The 23,037-nt window shown below is 32.7% G+C and overlaps 1 protein-coding gene across 10 annotated transcripts in view; it reads left to right on the forward strand.

Moving 5' to 3' along the window:
- The first annotated feature begins 13,658 nt into the window (after window positions 1–13,658).
- Window positions 13,659–23,037, forward strand: part of LOC143249089 (insulin-like peptide receptor) — a 148,096-nt gene continuing 138,717 nt past the window's right edge. For 3 of the 10 annotated variants that reach the window (XM_076498334.1, XM_076498343.1, XM_076498340.1), the window contains exons 1-2: window positions 13,963–16,887; window positions 17,548–18,084. In XM_076498334.1, the coding sequence (XP_076354449.1) occupies window positions 16,752–16,887; window positions 17,548–18,084 (673 nt within the window). In that variant the 5' untranslated portion in view covers window positions 13,963–16,751. Of the gene's footprint in view, window positions 13,899–13,961; window positions 16,888–17,547; window positions 18,085–23,037 lie in introns of those variants that run through there. The other 7 variants (XM_076498337.1, XM_076498336.1, XM_076498335.1 and 4 more) reach the window with 7 other exon arrangements.

The following is a 23,037-nucleotide window of genomic DNA, read 5'->3' on the forward strand; positions in this document are numbered from 1 at the left end:
TTTGTGATTCTCACTCTGCTGTAATGATATGTGATAGGTGCTACAGGTTTCAAGTAGGATGGTGTTTTTCCACATATTGGGAACCAGGTGAAACACAGCTTGCATACATAAATTCAGAACAGAATCATTTCACATCACTTTCCTTGTTAATAGTAGCTAGCTTTGTTCACATTGGCTGAGTTATAATTAGAGAGTACTTGAGGTCATGTATACCATGATAATCCTCAAATAATTTCAAATCTCAATGATGTGATTGCCTGGGAAGTGTACAGCACACCAGGTGAGATATTTGTTGTTGTAATATCCATTGTCACACATATGCAATGCATTCTAGATGCTGGAGGAGTATATTTTGAATAACTGCTTTGATTCATCAAACATTAGGCCAAATGTAAAGTTGTGACATTTGACCTTACATTACTAGCTGAACATTAGGCATATCACAGGTTGAGTTGACTTGGTTTGTTTTTTTTTATTTTACTTTTCTAATAAAGATATATATCTTGTTAATAACATGACAATCTATTGCACTCCCAAGAAGAATATAGTAAACCACACAGCATATTGTGAAACTTCAGTTCTCATAAATTATTATTGAGATATGGGGGTACTGAATTCTTTGAATTAGTCCATGCATTAATAATGAACTAATTTATTTCTCCCTTAACATTTACTGCAGGCTAGATTTACTTGTAAACTTAACTTTCCAATCAACATTTGAACAGAAAATTTGAGGACAATGGTTTGTCCATATCAGATAAACATACTTTGTAATGTTATATTTTCTCTCACTAATCAATTAATGATGGTTGATTAAGTAACCTTACAGTTTATCTAATTAATTGAATTATAGCATAAATAACTCACTGACTTTCACTGGACTGATTCACTCAGTGAATACGTTACTAATAACTGGCCTGGTGATTAGAGTGTCAACTCATAATTTGTATATTGTGAATTTGGATCCTCTCACCAAACATACTCACTCTTTCAGCCATAGGGCATTATAACTTATCAGTCAATACCACTTTTTTTCGTAAGAAGTATTTCAAGAATTGGTGGGGGTGGTGTTGACTAGCTGCCTTCCCTCTAGTCTTGTCATTTCAGAATTAGAAATAGCTAGCACAGATATCCTTCCAGTACCTTTGCCTAGAATTCAAAAAACAAATCTCTGATTAACTAACTTCCTAACTTGCATTTATATCATTATTCGTTTTCTACTAACTATAAAGTCTCCTATATTTTTAACTTTCATAAAATGTTTAAATATTGCGTAATGTACCTTTTAACAAACAAAATTACAATATTTAAAATATGATTTATAAAACTGCCCCTTTTCAGAATGTGAAGTCCCTTGAACAATCCTAACATGCAAATAAAACACTATGCCAAACTTTTGATTTACCAAATCTTTTTCATTAATTGGTTTGGTGTACATATGTGTTGACTTCTTATTTCTTAACATCATATGCTGTCCTGTCATTGAAGGGAGTTCTCTCTAAATTTGTAGTTGAGTGAATCCATTGGTGGCTCTCTCTCCTTGGGAATCTTCTGTAAACAGGATCTACGGGAACCCTAGGCCCTTCAGCAGGTTGATTTTCTACAGGCAAATTCTTATCTCAAGTTACACAAATTGCTATTCTTTCCTTCATATACTTCCAAAAATTCTCACATTGGACCACCTTTTGTCTAGGGTGCTTTTCTTTCTGGATTACTTTTGGAGTTGATCCTTCCTTGTTGTGGGGATTGTACAGACCTGCTGTGTCATCTCAATGGAATTCAGTCTTATCTATATTAACATCATAGTGACTTTTCATTTTGTCACTAGCTAACTGAAACTTTTCTAAGGTAAACAATGTATAACATCAATGGTATTTTGTAGTTTTTTGCATACTGTGTATAAGAGTGCTGAATGACTATCCTCCAGATATGAGTACAGAAAATTCAGAGACACTTTAAGATTTCTCTTAAACATAAGATACGATAGCTGTTGCTTATAACTTTCTGAACTGCTGTTTGATCACTCATGAACAGAAGTGGAAACTTTTATCCCAAATTTTCTGATGTTTATTTACATAATTAACTAATTGATTTAAAAATATATGGATATACCTTTCCATCCATGTTATCAGAAGATGAATGGATATTTTCTTGTTTTTTTGTTGTTTTTCATTCTGAAGACCTGACACATTACTGATCTGAATTAAGTTCCTTATCCACTCCAAATCTACAAGGAAATGCATCATCATTGACAAGCTTTCTCACTGGGAAAAGCATATACTTATGACCATTTGGTCAAATAATCCATCATAACCATGAAATACTTATTTTCAATGTTACCAGAGGAGCAAGAATATCAATAGCAGTTTTCTCAAGTTGTGCTTCTCAAGGCATCCTTTTCATGACTTCACTTGCATCACTTTAGTCTATACAAGACCTTGTGGATACATTCTTCTTCACAAGTACAATAGATGATGCACTTTGAAAGCCTCAGCGTGTTTCACAAGGTGAATTTATCTGACTCATTGATGTATTGGAACTGTTTCTTCAGTATCAATATTGCAAGGTATTTATTTAGCTTAATTTATGAAGTCCAGTTGAGTAAGTCATGTAATCTGTGGCATTATTCAGTTGAGAGACCTCCACAGATCTGCTCATACAGCTTACAGTTGTTGTAAGTGAGGTGGTAAGCTGTCATTATGTGAGGATTTGACATCAGGTTTCTTTCATTTGACTCAAAGGTGACTATAATTACCTCTAATTTTTTATGATCAAGATACTTGGTAGTATGTTGTCACCCCCCTCCAAAAGTAAAGTGGACCAATTTTGTTTTTATAAAATTCAGACTTGAATCACAGAAGTTGTGGGACCAAAACTGTCATCATGTAAACAATTTAAAATGCTTTCAGGAATGCAATTACCTTTGTTTCTGAAATGTAACTAGTGTATTTTACTGCGTAAAACTTTACAAGGAACATGATATCTATTGAAAAACAACTTGATGGAAAAGGTGAAGACAAAAATACAGCAACTAAAACATATGAACTCAAAGTTATTGTAGAAACCCATATGCAACTGTAATTCTCCAAATTTAATGCTAATTAATCCAACCTATGTTTGAGTATCAAAGTTATATCCTGTGTGTTTATTTTTACCTGATATAAACAAAAATGAGTAATTTCTAATCAAAAATAGCATAGCTGTAAATAAAAATGCCACAAAAAAAGAATTGTAACAGAAAGATGTGAAACAAAGTTTGAAATAAAAATGAGAAAATACTGATGTTTAAAATTTTATGCAAACTATTGTGACTTAGCATTTGAACTTTTACAAAATTTTAAAAGTATGCATATTCACTACAAGAAATCGAATATGCTGCTGTTTTTGTCAGTGCATAGCTACACATAAAACAGCAGCCAATGTGACTTTATGTAATAGATGTGCGTACTCTAGACTAATTTTGAATACTCAGACATGAGAATGTGCATGAAATTTTTATCATTAATATTTTGTCATTTTCGCCAGAAACTTTGACTTTACATTTTTCTGTTGCTATATTTTTTTACAGGTATGTCATTTTTTTTATTAGAAACAGAAATGCTACTGGTACTGGTTTATATTTTGTAATTCCCCATCAACACTTCACCTAAATGTTATGGTTTATTGTCTTCATGGTCCTAACATGACATCTTTATTCTTTGTATTTTCAACAAGTTCTTCCAAGCATTAATCCTTTGGGACATTCTGAAATGTTTGAGGTTACAAAATGCTCCTGTTATTAGATATAACTTTATTCTCAGTAAGTGTTAGTATGAATATTTCTCATTTTTGTAGTACAATAATTGCCCTCCTTGTTATCACAGAAATTTCATTTTCTGGTGTAGTAATTGTCATTTAGTGTATGGGAATTTCCTGGTTACAAACAATGAAATTATTTGATGCTAGCCTAATTACATCCATTTCTCCATATTAGGTCATTTCCAAATATGCACTCTTTTTTGATGTTACTTAACTCTGCTTTATGAGGTATAAAGAAGTTTTATACAGTAAAGGTAATGTTTAACTTTTCATTTGTTGGAACTTCATGTCCACTTGATATTCACACCAATCTATTTTTTCTCTTTGGTACTTTGTTTCTAACATCTACTGAGTTTTTATTATAAATGTTGTTTTTCTGCAGTTTCTGACAATATATATCCTTTTCTTTTGTTTGTAAACCTACTTTGCTTCAACTTTATTCCTATATTCCCACCTGTTATGGTATCATTATGTTGATCACATGGAAATTAAGCCATCATTTTGTGTGGAAAATTTGACTCTAATAAGTGGACAAACATTTTGAAATATGTAAATTTGATTAAGGTTTCTCTCTCTTCTTTTTTTTTTCCTAACCTACTCTAAAACTTTTATTTAGATAATTCCTCCTGGTGTGTCTCTTTCCAAACCTGGTATGTAAAGCAGGAACAAATGCTTGATAGTTAATTTTCACAGTTCTCAGCTTTGCATCATAGTTTGTTTTCTCTTGATTGGATAATGTTGTTGAACTGACCACTTAAATCTGGAATTTGATTTGTTAGTTTCAAACCTCCTGCAGTCACAGATAGTACAGCTTTAGTGGCAACAGATGTAAATCAAATAAGTTCTTCTACTCCATTTTTAATAGTAAATATTTTCTAGTGTTTTTTTGTTGAACTTCTTGAGTTGATGTTGAAAAAAATATGGCTGGCCTGACCTTATTCTTATGAATTGTTTTTCACTTGTTTAATTCTGTCATTAACGTTTTTATTTTTGTCATTTTAGCCTTTCTGTACTTTGATAGTCTTTTTGTACTTTACTTTTATAGTTACAGTTTTTCTGTACTTTTGTATGTCTTCATGGTGTGTATTTTTAATTTGTTCGCAATTTTTTGAATATTTTATCTTTTAAATCCTCTTTAAAATTCCCATCTCTTATCTCTTGTTCTTTTTTTTTTTGACTTTCTGTTTCTGTCCATTTCTTTAGTTTGTTTATTTTTGTCTCACTATTTAACTTTCCTTTAATTGTTTCATCATCTTTGGCAAAGTTTCTTTCTGACTTTGTGATTGAGTTCTTGTCTTGAAATTTGGTTAAAGTTCTATTTTATTTTCACCAAAATACTACTACTTCTGGCATCAATGTGATAATGTATTCTATCATTGGGTGTGTTACTTTCATATTACTTGGTAAAGATAATGTCAAGTTTAATCAGTGTTATAATATTAAATTAGTTTATTTATTTTTAAAATTTACCACCAGTTGTTTTCACTTGTAGATCTAAATTCACAAACAAGCTCCCAGTACATATTCTGAGACTTATGGTATGTCTAGTTTGTGAGTTCACAAGTAAACTTAATTGTTAATGTTAAACTTTCTCTCACTAGTCATTTGATAACTAACATATAACTCATTGCTTAGCATACTAACTTAATCACAAGATTGCTCACTGACTGGAAGTAAACTGATTCACTTATTGGCTTGCTGAATACTTAACTGTATAACCAACTCAATAATTGGTATTATTATTACTCATTTTCTAATAAAATCTTCTGGATTTTTAACTTTAATAAATTTCTAGATATTGTATTATAGTCTCTGGCAAACATCTATATTAAAATATTAAAAATAATTGTTACAACATATAGTTAGTTTTTTTCATATCATTAAATTTTAGTAGTAATACTATAAATATTTATGTTTATCCTGGCTTTATACTCATCAGTTCTTAATTAGTGAACATTCAGCATATTACAGATCATCTTTAACAATGAGATATAAATTTGAAATACTTCCACTTCAAGGAAGGAAGACCTTATTCAAACCCATCAAAAACTTCTCTACCACTATGCCAGGTGACTCTCCTACTTTAACACTTTTTTTTCCTAAATAGAAGATTAGCTACTTTGCAGAAAGCTGCCATTTTCTTATTGCATAGGTGAAGTTGGGTTCTACTACAGAAGTACTAGTGCTGATGTAACAGTATTTGTTGCACTATGAATGTGTACAACAACATGTTCCTCACTGAAAATGGGTGATTTTTTCTGGTGTCTTCAACCATATATGAACTAATAAATTTTTAGGTGTGATAATTATATATTCTCCTCCATTAAAGTTTAAAATCACCAGAGAAAGAGCATCCTAACCCAAAACACTGTGATTATTAAAACATCTACTTTGTATTATCCTTTTTTCTTTTTTTTTTGCTTTCATATATAATAAAAGGTTTGACAAGGTGTATTGCAAAGTAATAGCGAGTTTCAATAAAACTGAGTCTTTTCTCAAAAATAACTGAACTGGACACCATCTGTTATGTGCAATGAAACAATATTTATTTAAGAGCACAACAACAGCAAGAGTTCATAACCTTTGAACAGCAGAGAGTCAGCATTACCTGAGTTGTGAATTGATCAGACTGGCCATATTTTTTTCAAGACTTAGTTCCAAGCTAACCAACTTGCCAGAATTGTAAAATGACCTTTACTTGAATAATTTATTTAACAATAAATACTAGCAAGTTATACTAATTACATATAAACAATGAAGTTAGGTGTACATAAATAAACCATAATCAGTCAAAGCATTGCATTCAAACTTCAAGACCATGGCCTGCATTATGGAATGGCTACTATTTTATTCATCCATCAGATGAAAATTTTTTTTCTTACCTACAAATTTGCTGATGACCATCGCCATCATTTCTATCATTGTCTGGCTCATTTTTATACGTTAATAAGATTTGCAATACCATGCAATAGCTTTTACATGCATTTAATTTTCAAATTTGCTACACCTGTGTAACCTTTTGCATAAATATAGCACTAATTTTGAATGAAAAAGAGAAAATGAGTGGTGAATTTATTCCGAGAATCTCGAGTATGTTCCCTAAAAAAATTACATTTGAGGATTTTTAATTCCTTTAAAATATGTTTTATATGTATACATATGTAACTGCTGCATCCACCTCTACCAATTTCTGTGCTATCGATAGCACAATCTTTGAGTGTCAGTGACCAGTATTTAACAATTCCAGGTGCAGTTATTTGCCTTATGTCTTTGATTTTACCACGTAGTTTTTATCTCTTGTCCTCTTAATGAGAAATTATTCAAGATATGTTTCTACATTATGGAAGGAACTTTATTAAAGAAGAGAGAAGCCAACCTGATCTAAGAATGAAAACAGAAGAGACGTGATTAAATACAAATTAAAAGGAATAGTAACAACAAAGTACAGTCCGATACTATAATAAAACCAAGAGAATATGGCAAGGTGAAACTTATTGTGGATTTTTTTTTAAAGAAATTAGCACAGAAAATAGGTTAACCACCAAAAGAGAATTGTGATCCTTACTGACTGAGCTGCGTAGTTAAGAGGTGGAAAAACATATGCATTACATATTTATTTTTTGTATAAATATTAAGATATATATTGAAATATATGCTGATTTATCTGTATGTTATATTTACATATTTTAAAAATTCTGCTCGTGTATGCATATTTTACGTGCGTATTAATAACATCTGTAACTTTCAAAGCAATTAAGTTATTTTTAATGCTGGTCACTACCATGTCCTAAAGGTTGAGGTGCATCAATATTTTTTATAGTCAACAACCTGTTGGCTATGCAGCACACATGAAAGAAATCTACGAGAACATGGAAATGTTCCTGAAGCACATCCAGTACAGCAAGTACAACTGGAATATCTGTGGAGATTTGAAAGTCATTGCTCTGTTACTGGGACTGCAGCTCGGCTATACAAAGTACTTTTGTTTCATCTGTGAATGGGACAGTCGTGCCAAAGAGTCACATTATTCTAGACAGAGCTGGCCACTCTGTGAAAAGCTAGATCCAGGACAGAAAAATGTGGTGCATGAACCTCTTGTTGACCCGACAAAGATTTTTTTTTTGCCTCCTCTTCACATAAAAATGGGACTTATGAAGAATTTTGTGAAAGCAATGAACAAAGAAGGGAAGGTTCCCGTTATTTAAGACAGATGTTCCCAAGAATAACTGAGGCCAAGATCAAAGAGGGCATTTTTGTTGGCCCTCAGATCAGACATGTTATGAGTGACAAGCAGTTTAAAGATCTGTTAGTTGGGCTGGAAAAGATTGCCTGGAAAGCCTTCAAAGACGTTGTTGACAATTTTCTTGGCAATTACAGAGTCCCACATTACATTCAGCTGGTAGACAAACTTCTCAAAGCATACAAAACAATGAAGTGCAACATGTCACTCAAGATTCATTTCCTCCACTCACACTTGGACTTCTTCACTCAAATCTCGGTGCTGTCAGTGACGAACACGGTGAAAGGTTTCACCAGGATATTGCTACAATGGAAGAAACGATATCAGGGCAATTGGAATCTGTCAATGCTTGCTGACTACTGTTGGTCACTGGAACGTGATGCACTGGACATTGAATACAAACAAAAATCAGGAGCAAAGCACTTTTAATTATGTTGAACTTAATAGCGTATTAAAAACATAAATGCAATTAAATACGTTATTGCTAGTAAACAGTTAACTGTCTATTTCTCAGAGTTTTTACGTGATGAAACAAAACCAAAACTATATTTGTGCATACCCACCAGGTACCTGTTACAATCAGCAAAAACATTTCAGGAAGCAAAACTTTTCAAAAAAAATTGTGCAGTGTTATCTTCAATTCCAATAAAAGTTGCCAGGTTTGTCAGCAGGTTTACTTAAAATCTTTAAACACCTACTCTTTAGCTAAATACTTAAAAAAATGTTGCCATCTCAGTGAATTCTTGGATATTGGACATGGCATTTTTCACTCAGATCATCAAACAGTCCAATGTCATTTTGCTGACACCCTGAACCCTGACACCGTTGATTGTTATCAACATGTTTTCACCTGCCAGTAATACTGGTAGCAAGTTATCAAAGAGCCCAAGACCTTGCAGACATCCCATGAAACAGTGTGGTCATGTGTTGAAAGTGTTACTCTTATGTTTTTTGATTTATTTCAGTAACTAGAAATATTTCAGCCTATATTAAAGGGTATTTTATTATTTCCCCCTCTTTTTCCTCTTAAAGTACCATACAATTTATTTTCAGTATAATTAGGCTCAGGAGCGTAGATTCTGGGGGGATGGGGTATATATCCCTCCCTTCATTTTAGGTGGGGGGTATGGTGCATACAATCATATCCCCTACAGTTTGGTCTGTTGAATTGTTTTATTGCATCACAGGCCCACAAATTGTGCGTTTGTTTTTGTGATTCTCGTGTTCTTACCAATCGAATTATATAATTAGTCCTAGATGTAGGCTTTTCAGTAGCCGAAATGTACATCTTTAATATAGGCGTGCTTCTAAGCTTTTCGATCTAAGCGATAGTTCGTAAGTATCAGTCAGTAGGCCTAAGTATACATGCAAGTATCGTGGCAACAAGATTACTCTGTGACTGCATATTTACAGCTTTCAGGTTCACGTAATCAGAGATTACCAATTTGCAAATTGAACAGTCCACATAAGTGGTTGCAAAAATCATCCCCCCCTTCCCCCATCGGGTGTAAAAAATCTACGCCCCTGGTTAGGCTTACCACACGTCCCGGTTTGAGGGGTCTGTTCCGGTTTACTAATCTCCCGGTTTTTGATGAAAACGCATAAACTCCAAAAAGGATAAACGAAAAGTGTTAAAATCTGCATAGAGTTCTGACTTGGTATTGAATAAATTTTCATTTTATTAGTTATGGATAGAGGGAGCCGTAGTGCTGTAGCATACAAATTTTCAAAGGTATTTCATCAGACAAAATTCACAGACAGCTGATGCTGTATCTGTATAAGTATAATAATTCATCAGTGGGCTGCTATTGGGGGTACGCACGTAGCAGTAGCATATGCAAAGCTTTTTTGAGCAAGTGTTTGGGCTTTGTAATTGCTTTATTTATTACATTAGTCATACGGTACATGATAAATTATTTTCTTTTCTTTTTTTTTCATTTTAGAAATTAATCATAGTTATAATGTCCAAAACTGGTGAAAGAAAGTGCACATTCAACAGAACTGCAAAAAGAATATCCATTTTTGAAAAAATTTGAGACAAAGAGGACAGAGTCAAATGTTTGCAGTGTTCATCTGAGTTCTCTATTTCACATGGTGGCTGTTCAGATATAAAAGACCATTTAAAAATTTCTAAACATACAGCTAGTCTTTCTGTAGCTGCTCAGAGTTCAGGAATTGATGTGTTCTTTGAAAAAACTGTGCTTGAAGAGAAGGACTTGTTAATAGCTGCCAAAGAAGCAACTTTTGCTTATCACAGTGCTGTCTATAACATAAGCTTTAAAACAGCTGATTGCTTTTCTAAACTGATAGCAAAGTTATTTGAACCAAAGTTCAGTTCTGCCAGAATGAAGCTATTATTTTGAATGCAATTGCTCCTTTAGCAGTAGAGGAATTGAAGAGAGACTTAATGGAGATCCAGTTCGTTTCACTTACAACAGATACTTGATAAAGATGCCAAATTTATACCTATCATGGTACAGTATTTTTTGTCAGAGGAAGTAAAACTTTTAGACTTTCAATCGGTTCCTGAAGTAACATCAGAAATTTTGATGAATTGCTGGGTGTCCACTTTAAAAAAAACAAAAACATGATTTATCAAAAAATTTGTTGCTTATTGTGGTGACAACTGCAATACAAATTTTGGAGGTTTAAAGAGAAAGGAAAAACAACGTATATAGTCGACTGAAGAAGGAACTAACTTGGCAAAAATATTGCGGGTTTTGGTTGTGGTACTCCTATTGTACGTAACTGTATCCAACTTCATATTGAAGCGAAAAGCTTGGTGGTCAAAATTTACAAGCATTTCTATATTTACACTGTGCGTGTTACACACCTAAAAGAATTCTGTGAGTTTTTAGAAATTGAGTATAAGAAGGTTCTTCAATATGGAAATACACGATTTCTGTCTTTGTTACGAGCTGTTGAGAGAATTCTCCAGCTTTATTAAAGATTGAAATCATATTTTTGTTCATAAGAACAATGCCCGTTGTTGATAAAAAGATTTTTTGAGAGTAAATGTGGAGAAATGTATCTATGGTTTTTTCATGGACAACTAGGCTTGTTCAACAAAATGAATTTAGCCATGGAGAAAACAAAAGCAACTGCAATTGATATTCTTACAGAACTTAATAAGTTGAAAACCAACGTAAAAGTAAGACGAGATAATAACTTTATTCCCCTTGATTAGGAAGGGATTTAGCAGTTTTTATGATTGCTGTCTGTCATATTGAGCTGTGGGAAAACATTTGAGGGGGATACTTTCTTTAGATAAAAAACAGTGTTTTCGTGTGGCCTGACATAGAAGTAGCTGCTGAAAAAATTGATCAAATGCTTGGAAATGCTGCAATCAATGTTGATGATCTGTTTGACGAAGTTCTTTTTTCTAAATTCTTCTGGTCATCAAAATGTGACCAATGGAAAGCAAAAGAAATAGACTGTGAAGAAAAATGGGTAGAACTTTTCAACCACTCCAAAGATCAAAATATTTCTGTACCTAATCTCAGGCAAGTTATGGAGTTCATTTTTTGTTTACCAGGCACTCCTGCCCCTGTTGAAAGAGAATTTTCAGTGATGAATAGCATTTGGTTTCAAGAAAGAGGTCTAATGAATGAATCAACAGTTAAAGGACTTGCATTGTAAACTCTATACTGACTAGAGTTGCAGTGAGTTCTTTGAAGAAATAAAAACTAATAAAGCTTTTTAGAAGAAAGTTCATTCAAGTAAAAAATATGAATGGTCACAAAAACAAGTGTTCAGTGAAAAATTAATAAAATTTTGATGTTCCTTGCCTTGCTGAATTTAAATAAATGTTAGAGATATAAACTACCAGTGTTCCTTGGGGGGGGGGCAGCATTAAAGCTTAAGGAGAGTTAGGTTATGAAAGCACTTCTTTATTATACCAGTGTGTTAAGGTGTGCGACTCGTAATCTGAGGGTCGCGGGTTCGCGCCCGAGTCGCGCCAAACATGCTCGCCCTCCCAGCCGTGGGGGCGTTATAATGTGATGGTCAATCCCATTATTCGTTGATAAAGAGTAGCCCAAGAGTTGGCGGTGGGTGGTGATGACTAGCTGCCTTCCCGCTAGTCTTACACTACTAAATTAGGGACGGCTAGCACAGATAGCCCTCGAGTAGCTTTGTGCGAAATTCAAAACAAACAAACAAACATTGTTTACTTTTGACTTGTTACCAGGCCATGTTATTCAGTTTTTAACAACAAACGATCATCCAGTGTGCTGTCTGTTTTTGTTACTAAAATGTTAATTTTTGAACTGTATTTCATCCAATGAAGTATTGCAAACATTTAAAAAATTAAATGTTATATTTACATGCTCGTAATTTTAATGTCATAATAAGCCAACCACGAAACACGCGGGAAAGTATTCTGCTTGGTGAGATTTTATTACAGTTATTGACATGTGCTATGGATCTCAGAGTCAATAAATTACGTCACGTTGTTGCAAAATCGCGCTTCATACTTTTGGTTTGGTGTTTTATGGCGCAAAGCAACTAGGTTATCTGCGCTATACTTTTGGACTATAGATACGTTTTAAATTTAATATCTAAATACAACAATTTGTTTATATGAAGATAACCTAAAAGGTCGAAACGTTGTTCTGTACTTTGTTTTATTTATAGTGCTAATACCTATGCCAAATATCCGATACAAACTATTATTGATCACACACAAAATCTTGTTTATTTTTTAAGCCACTTGTACAAAAAATCTGTACCTGTCATTCCAATTACTGTGTCCACTATCTTCTCATTGATGCGTAAATCAGTTAATATTGTGTTTGATGCTTTGAGAAAGTTGGAATATCACATTCGGTAACGTTATAATTGCCAACAACCAAAATGTATTAGCGTTTCTGCGATTTTTAATTGTCATCGAATGATGTCAGAAATACTGTATCACTTTTCTATTAAATTCAAATTTAAGAATACAACAATATCTTTGCTACTTAATTTGTTTTTTTTAGCAAATTTCCAAATTTGTATTCCATTATGTTGTTCATTGTTTAAACTGTTTTTAATTAATTGGAAATGCATAAGATGTATATTTCAGTTAAGTATTTAAAATTATGTTGTTTGCGAATTTGTTAATTTACAGCGTTTCTTTTTCTGTGCGATATGTTGTTTCAGTGAAGTTGGAAAACAAAACAACCAAATGTGTATCTCAGGACGGCTGGTATGGGTATTAATACACACACTCTCCCTCTCCAGGTGTTTGGGTATACATATTTTGTATACCCAGGAGGGTCAGGTACACTAGACCTCTTCCTCCTTCCATTACTTTGTTGGAGTGGGGCCTGGCATGGCCAAGCGCGTAAGGCGTGCGACTCGTAATCTGAGGGTCGCGGGTTCGCGCCCGCGTCGCGCTATACATGCTCGCCCTTTCAGCCATGGGGGCGTTATCATTTGACGGTCAATCCCACTATTCGTTGGTAAAAGAGTAGCCCAAGAGTTGGCGGTGGGTGGTGATGACTAGCTGCCTTCCCTCTAGTCTCACACTGCTAAATTAGGGACGGCTAGCACAGATAGCCCTCGAGTAGCTTTGTGCGAAATTCCAAAACAAACAAACAAACAAACAAATTGTTGTAGTGGCCTAATATATTTCGAGTAAATACAACTGAGAAAGTAGGCCAAGAGTTGGTGGTGGATGGTAACGACTAGCTGCCTTCTCTCTAGTCTTACATTGCTAAGGACGGCTAGCGCAGATAGCCCTCGAGTGACTTTGCACGATATTCAAAACAAACAAACAAACTTTCAAAGGTCATGAACTTTTTAACGCCACATACTAAGAAAAAAACTTGTTCAGAATATTCTTCAGCACAGGTCGAATGAACAAAGCTTTCAATACGTAAGACTTTTATTAAAAAAACATATACGTTTAAATAATATTAATAGTATCATAATGTTTGTAAATTTAACATTTAAGTAACGTCGCAATTCTGGCAGTGCAATGTAAATGCTCCTGGAAAAGTGTAACGTGTTATTTCCAATATGCTTGTTTATGAATCTTATGATTGTTGCAGGATTTGCGACTAGTAATACGCTTTTCATCGAGATTTTTGGTAACGTTTTATAAAGTAAAATAGAAGTAAGCTAAGAAATATTTTATGTGTGATACTCAAATGTTTTCTGTTCAATTGTTTTTATGAACCCCGTATTTTTGTATTTGTGCTACAGAATTTCATTACCCAAAGGCCAGTAAAGTTGTCAGTTGTGTAAAGTTACCCAAATAATGTATATATTTTAAATTGGCCGTAAAAATTTGTTTATCTAAGCCTAACTAATTAGTTGTAGGCGTAACGAATATACTGTTACATGTGTGTGTGTGGCCTAATTTAATATTTTTATTTATTCCTTTAGTTTAATAGTCATAAAAGTCATAATTCTTAATAAAAGATTAAAACTTAAAGACTTTGTGTTTACAGTGTTTTAAAAATGTAATACAAACATGTCAAAAACGTTGAAAGCAGAATTTATTATCAATTGGAAAACAAAATAATACAGATGTGAATAATGTTAATAATTATAATAGTAATACATACTATATCCTTCTTTGAATGGTTTAGCACTACCACTTAAATACAAAGCATATTCAAACTAAATGCTTCATAAAGTATGAAGTGGTCAATCAATGTTTTTTTCCTAAATAAGAGTTGATTATATGACTGTTTTATGAATGAGTGTTGATTGCATGACTTAAGGAACACTATTTAGTTGAGACTCAGAAGTTATCTATAAGTGGATTTGAATTATTGAAAACATCTTTATAAATCACTTTATAATGTGAGTAATTTTTGGGAAGTGTACGAGAAACAGCAGTCACTGAAACATAAAATGTAATGTCACTAAATGGCTTTACTTTTGAAGCTATGACTTGACTTGGGTCCAGGTGGTTAGGGTGCTAGAGGGTCGTAAATATGAATCCCTATCACACCAAACATGCTCATTTTTTCAGCCATAGAAGCATTATAATGTACAGTCAATACCACTATTTGTTGGTAAAAGGGTAACCAAGAGTTGATAAAGGGTGATGAGGAATAGCTGCTTTTCTTCTAGACTGTCAGTGCTAAATTAGGTATGACTAGTGCAGATAGTTCTCATATAGCTTTGTGTGAAATTCAAAAATGAAAAAAAAACTTGACTTAGAAATAACTGATAAAAGGGTAGAACATTTTATATTTATCAAGTGTTATTTCACAATACCAGTGTGATTTTAAAAACAGGAGGTTGAGCTTTGACCCTTTTAATCCCATAGTAAATGGTGTTTTCAGGAACTGAAATTGGTATTTCTTTTATATTAGTTATGATTTTATGGGTATGCATGTGTGTGTGTGTGTTAAAATATTTTCAATTTTTTTTAAATTGTTTGCCTTTTGTTTCTTCCATATCAAAAAAAAATTAACTCTGTATATTTTAGTTTACCTAAAGTTGGTTTATAAGTTTTTGAATATGAATTTCTTTTAACTAGAAACAACTTTTCACAATAATCTCAATTTATGGAAAAAAAAATGAAAATTTTCAATAAATTGGAAAATTAGAAAAGCTTCAGAAATTCAATCACAAATAATGCTTCTTTTGATAAACATTTATTTTGATACAGAAATGTAAAAAGGGATATAATTTTGCTTGATATGGAAGTTAAAAAAAAGCATATATTTAGTCTGACTTTATAAGTATTTAATGTTGTTAAATAAAGTGTCTATAACTTGACCATTTCATAATTCTCAAAATTTGAATATATATGAAAACTTCAAGGACACTAAAATTTAAATTTACTAAAATGGTATGCTGCTTAAAAGTTCTGGGACTGTTCAGAAAATTGGTAAGCAAGCAAGCAAATGTGTTTGCTTTCTTACTGATTATAATTTTTAGAATGAACAAAATCACACACAAATTGTTATGTTGTACTACATGGTAATTAAATGAATTTTTATGCTAGTTCTTTAATTGTAGACTCCTGAAATCTACTCACAGATGAATGTTGTAACAATCAGGCATTTGACAATTGAAACTTTATTTCTGTTGTTTTTTTTGTTAATGAAGGAAATAACTTCTTTCCATTTATCTTCAATGTAAGCAGTCAGTTATGTGTTGCACACATGTTTATGTAATTAGTTAATAGGAACTTAATTTCTCAGTTTTAACATGTTTCAGTAAAGATGATAATTATTCTTGTATAAAATTACTAATAGTAAGAGTGAGATAAGATGTATGTATGCATCTTAGGGATGTATAATGCAGCTCATAGCTTTATAATTTATATATATATATAATTCATAATTTGAGAATCTATATTCATACTTTAGGCTTTTGAGCAAACTTTTTAAATTTAAGAATGTAGCTGGCATCTAACAGGAGTTGTTACAAAAGTAATCCATGTATTTCAGGTTTCTAATCTATATTGCATTACCAATCTGTAGTTATTTTTTACGTTAGATTGTGATTCATGTCTAGTTTGTTGAGGTTAAAGAAGAAGAATGAAATATGTCATTATGTAGATCTCTTAGAGAACGGAGAGGAAGATAATTACTGGATTTTATATTTCGTATTTGAAAAATAAATATTTTGTATTTCAAGCACTATCATTACCTTTGTTTTCTTTCTTTTCAAGGAAAGTTGGTTGATATGAACACTTATGCTACAGCCAACATCTGTTTACCATGGTGTGCAATACCCAATGTAATTAGAAGCATAATATGACATGCAGTTTATTCATGATATAGCCATAGTTACAAGTATGGCCTTTCACTGTCAGAGAAATTTGTTTTGTATTGTGTATCTTTATGTTGTTTGTGTATCTTATAGAGGACAGTCTGCTTTAGAGCAACAACCAGAAGGTATGTTTTGTTGCTTTGTTTTATGTGTTTGAAATATTTAAAAAGTTACATTGTAAATGGTTTTGATTTTATGTTTCAGATGGGGTAGAAAACTTCCTATCTCATGCATACACACACATAGAATTACTTACATTATGAAATCATAGTACAGCATTTAAAAGCAACGAATAAATAGCAGAAAAGTCTTATAATGACCTTTGTGGAGGCATGGTGGTGTACTGAGGGAGTGTGGAAAGGGGGTTTAGATGGGTCCAGGTTGAACCTTGCTTGCCAAGAGATAGGTGTAGGACTTGCTTGCTTGTTTGTTTTTTTCCAGTTGTGATATAGTACTCTATTATCTTATGCATTGGCATAGTGTTGTTTGAATAACACTACTCATTTGATTTTAGTTTAATTATTCATTTTTTGTATTGTGATTTTGTATTTTAAGTATGATTTTCAGATTTGCTATGTGTTAGCTCTTCTTAGTTCTTTTTTTATAATCCAGGGGTTGTGCTTCTGGTTTAGTGGGACTGTCTAATGTAAAAGTACAGTTGAAAAGAGACTATAATTTTCTCATTTTATCTTACATTAATATTTAGTTATTGCAGATAACATATAGTTATGTGTTTTGTAAAAATAAGCAGATGTATACACACATAAATATGCATATTTTTTCAGTTTGTCAGAATGTAGATATTCGTAACTCTGTAGAACAGTTTAAGAAGATTGAAAACTGCACTGTAGTTGAAGGGTTTCTTCAGATTGTTTTGATTGACAATGGAACTTCCAAAAATTATGAAAATCTGTCATTTCATAAACTCCGTGAAATAACTGGTTACTTGTTGTTATATCGTGCATTTGGTATGACTTCAATAGGGAAGTTATTTCCAGAACTGACAGTGATAAGAGGCAATGTGTTGTTCCAGAACTATGCTTTAGTTATTTATGAAGTGTTTCAGCTTCAAGAAATAGGACTAAAAAGCCTAACAGACATTGTTCGAGGGTCTGTCCGGATAGAAAAAAATCCCAATCTTTGCTATGTGAAAAGTATTGATTGGGATCTTATTGCCAAATCTGGTGAAGGAGGCCATTTCATTAAACACAATCAGCCTTCAAGAGAATGCCCAAATGCTTGTCATTCACATTGTCCTCTCAACATTAGGATTGGGCCAATTTCTGAACGATTATGTTGGAATTCTCAGTGGTGCCAAAAAGGTATACAAATGTTTTTCTATTATTGACATTTTTATAACAGTGGATGTGTAATCTAATTTTGAGATATAAAATAGTTTCAAAATTTTAGATTTGTCTGCAAAATTCTCTCAATAATATCATTGTACAGTAGAATTCCTAATGGAGAATGTCAAACTTTGTTTCTTTATTTATTTATTACAACCACTGATAGGAAAAGATTGCAAGCAGATTATGTTTTCTTAATGTTTTTTCTCAATCAAAATTTGATACACAGTCATAGTTGTAAACTCAAAATTGTAAAAGAATGAATGTGTCTTATTTATGATTTTATAATTGAATCAGTCTTAAACCTATAACAATTTGACCGAAATACATATTTGCAATAGTAATGAGATATTTATTAAAACTGCAATTTAAAAAAAAATTGCAAAGAGAATGCATTGTAATAACATATTTATTGCAAAATCATTGTTAATTTTTTAGAAATCTACAATATGTTTTTATTTTTAAGTAGTCCTCTTCTTTTTACTGGTAGTAACAAAATAAAACTACTGGAAATGATAATTTCCAAAAATTATAAGCAGGCAAAAGTATTGCCTGCTTATTTGAAATGCATACAATATTGTTTTCTGCAAATTTACATCTTTTAGAAAATGGGATTCATGTATTGTGTGGCAGTAAGAATGACATAAAAAAATTAATGCTTAATATTTTTTCACTAAAGTAATATTTCATTAATGGGCAGTTTTCTTTATGTAGGTAGTAAGTTTAAAGATAAAATTAATAAGAAGCTCTATGTGCTAAGCATTTGCTAATTTGGTGAATACTCCTGTTTTTTCTTTACTTATTTAAAAAGGCATTTTGAGAAAGTTATGTGATTGTTATGTATTCCAGTTTATCATAGCATAGAACACTGTAATTTGATCCATTATTTCTATGCTTGAAGATGCATTTTTTATAATTCCATATTTTATGTGAATTATCATTTCCATCTGATTACTGGCAACATGGGCTTGGACAATTTCAGTTACCACATGACTTCTTTATAATTGTGTAAAGTTTCTGTAGGTTTGATAATACTAACTTGTATGTGTATAAAATTTGGTAAACTTTCAGTAAACATTATTAGTGTTTCACATACAAAAAATATCTTTTAGTGAATTATTTTCAATAAACTGAAAATATTTTCAGTGAAAATAGTGTTTTTTACTCCACATGTAAAGTGATTTGTCATGCTAAGATTAAAACCTTTTTGCCATTTAAAAAATGTCAGATTTCATTTGCATGATCTGTAAAATCTGGTGAATTTGACCAACCTTGTAAAACCCCCAAAATTGAAATAAATCTAAATTATCTTTTTTTTTCTCTCTCTTTCTTTCTAACATGACTTCAGATTGAAACAGGAATCTACATTTGTTTATTCTAAGTGGCTTTAAACTTGTAACAGTATGCACTTATTTATGCTTTAATGTTATTATTTTATTGCCCTTTTAAATTTGTCTAACTACTATTTGTACCATTATATGTTGTAAATTACTTGGGTAATTGGAGCTCATGGTGTATTATTGAATGACTTTATCAACAAGCTATTCCACACAGCTAGCTTACCTTTTGAAACATTTTTATTATATTATTCTTTTAATTTTACTTAATCAAACCATAACTAACCTGAAGAGTTCACTGTTTTTAAATTCATTTATTTTTAAAATAATGAGTAAACGCAAAAAAACAAGGAATAAAGTACTTACCCTGTTTTTTCCTGTCAATTGTCAGTGACACTTAACCCTATTATGTTTTTTATACTGATGGTATTATTGCACTAAATAAGTTTTATTTAATTACATAATGCACCAAAAAAATAGAATAGTAATATGCAAAAAGCAATTTCCCTTAACTATCATAATTTTTTGGCTTTCTACCTATATGACATGAACTGTTACAAATTAATTGAAGTTATCTTTCACATGGGAGCAAAGTTTGTACTGAAAGAAAACAAAATAGTAATAATACAGAATCCTTTGATAGATGAAAACCATGGCTTTTCATTGGTTATACATAATATACTATCAAGCATATGAGTAAACTATTTATAAATCTTGAAAGAGAGGAAGTAACAGGTGGGTGTGTCGAGAGGGTTGTGGTTTTCTGCTTGATGGCTCAGTAATCAAGTAAGATTTAAGGTTATGAAAATTATGGTTTGTCTGAACAATGACGATTTTATGGTGAATAATTTACATTAAAGGCCATACTTATTGGAGGGGTGGTGAATAAATTAGAGAGAGAGGACATTGAGAGAAAATGTCACGTCTCACACTAGGGGAAATTAGAATTTTTTTTTTAAATATTGACCTTATAAAATTAAGGACTTAAAACTTACATACTGTTAAAATACAGATTATTAGCTACAATTTTATGTTATTCTAATTGCTATAAAATAAAAAGTAGTTTAATTAACCTTTGGATATAACTCACTAAAATCCTGTTGAGATAAACAGTAAAGGATCTCTGGTGTTGATGTTCGTCTAGACTCTCCACTGTATTTTATTCCCTCTTGTTCTAGTGAACTTTGGGAGTCATTGCAACAATTATTAGCTGCTGACATGATGGCGCTGATCTATTGAAAATTGTATAATTTCTGGCAACATTCTGTATAACTTGATGACTGTTGTATCATGCCATTACCTAAGTGTGTCAAAACAGGTAGATGTGAATTTGACAGTCTGACATGTTTTTTCCTTTCTCTGGATGTTTGTTGTCTTTCACTTGTTTCTTTACATCATAACCATCACCTTACCATGTCCTTGGGATGCCTTTTCTGTCTTTCCTGGGAGGACATCATTAGGGTTTGTTTTTATATTTCTTTCATATGTAGCCTTTTATTGCATATTGTGGATCACAGTCTATGGTGAGTGATACCTGACCATGTATATTTAGAATCAAATCCACACTGTACATCCTGTGGTCATGCTAGATGACTATGACAATGAGTTTCTTCCTACAATGGACTAGATGTACCATTCCAGATGTGACCAGGTGTTGGTGTAATTGACTCTGTCCAGTGTGTTATCTATGGATTGATATCAAGAATCATACTTAAGATGATAAAAAAAATGTCACAGGATCATGTTATGTATATCATTGAGATAGGATGTTCTATAGGACCAATTGTAGATATATCTTGTGGTCGTTTGCTTCATAAATATGTTCATCCCAGGCAGTACACTCATAGACATAAACATAGGTAAAGCAGACAGGGATTACTGCCTATCCATTTTAGATGTTCTGTGGCATTGAAACTCTACCTACCACAGATCTGATGTACAATTCTAGATGCTGCAGTGTATTGTTTGACTGACTCTGTCAGTGTACTAGCTCTGCTTTTCAAAAAAGGGTATTGCAGTCACTCAGTGCACTGTTTCAGATGCTGCAGTTCTCTGCACTCTCTAATACACTTTCCTTTTTTTTTTTTTGTAGAGTAGGGAATCTTTGCCAGTTACCAGTATCTTGTTACTAGGGTGATGGACCATGGAGGACTGTCCTCCTGAAGGTACATAACACTTCTCAGTATAAGAGTAGGGCAGTGGCATTCTGTTCATGTTGATGATGTGATGCCCTTACTACTGCAGGCCTGATGTACAATTCTAGGTACAGCCAGATGGTGGTTGTAATACTCTACTGTGTGTGTATCAGAGTTTGCTCTTCTAGCTGAGACATTTCTTCTTCCTATCATCCTCTGCATGTTGGTTCCCAGTGGAGCATGTGATGATTGGAGATTGTCCAACTACATAAGTTCTCTTATGTGTTTGGTTGATACCTTCCTCCTGCCATGGACTAGATGATAAATTCCCAATGCTTCCACACTTTGGACTGGAGATGCAACCCCAAATTGTGGTCTGTGTTCAAACCTTCAGCTAGATTTCTGTTCTAGTTGGATCTTGTATTGGTTGGAAGGTGGATGAGGCATGTGTATGGCTGGGTTCTTTGTTCATTCTGGATACTTGATGATTTATTCCCAATGCTGCTAGGTTTTTGACCAGAGGTGAATGCCTTTTGAGGTTTTATAACTTCCTACCATCTGCTGAATGTTGGTTTCCAGTAGATCAGTTGTTAGTTGTGTTGGAAATGCACACATGCAAAGATGGAATCTTGGTACTAAGCTGATCTACCCTCCCAGTACCTGTTTTTGAGCTGAAAGGTAGAGGATTTTCTTCTTAATGAAGACCTGATGTACAATTCCAGATACCAACAGGTATTGGTTGAGGTCAAACTCCCCTTTATAGCCAGTTGTGTCCTAGCCACTTGATATTTGAGGGCCCTTTTCCTGCTGAAAATGTTTTGAGGCCCCTCTCTGTTTCTACTCTTTATGTTTTGGTAACATTTCTAATGAGTGGAAAATATATCTGGCTCAGAAGTTAATATTTTCCTAAACTGAAAATGCATTTCCAATGGTACTTACCTCTTCTTAAATTTCCACCAGTCTTCACCATTTTTGGTATATTGGTTGATTTCTTCATGACCAATCTTGAAATTATTAACATGTACATTGTTAGTTATGAGAGGGGTAGTATTGCACTTCTATTGTGGAGGGTTGCTGCATGGTCATTTATACATTTATATGCAGAGAGAATTGGGTGTTGCAGGTGAAAATTTTGTGCTGAGAGAGGACAGCAGTAGTTGAGAAAACTTTTTGTGAGAAGGGATAAGTATTTACTGGAAATAAATTTTCATTTCAGGAAAATGTTAACTCTCAAAACACTGTGTGTTTAAACTGAATCTCTGAGCTTACTTTTCTCAATTTTAAGTCATACTTTTGGACAACCACATGTTGAACATTGATGTGACAGATATTGTTCACTCCATGGTATGAAGGCATACTATTTGTTTCCTACCACCTGTTTAATCCAGCCACTGAAGCTGGTACATATGTATCTTCTAAATTATTTTTTTTCACTGCTGCTGGTACATGTGTGGATC

The sequence above is a fragment of the Tachypleus tridentatus genome, chromosome 4 (genome assembly GCF_004210375.1).
Source record: "Tachypleus tridentatus isolate NWPU-2018 chromosome 4, ASM421037v1, whole genome shotgun sequence".
Lineage (NCBI taxonomy): Eukaryota > Metazoa > Arthropoda > Merostomata > Xiphosura > Limulidae > Tachypleus > Tachypleus tridentatus.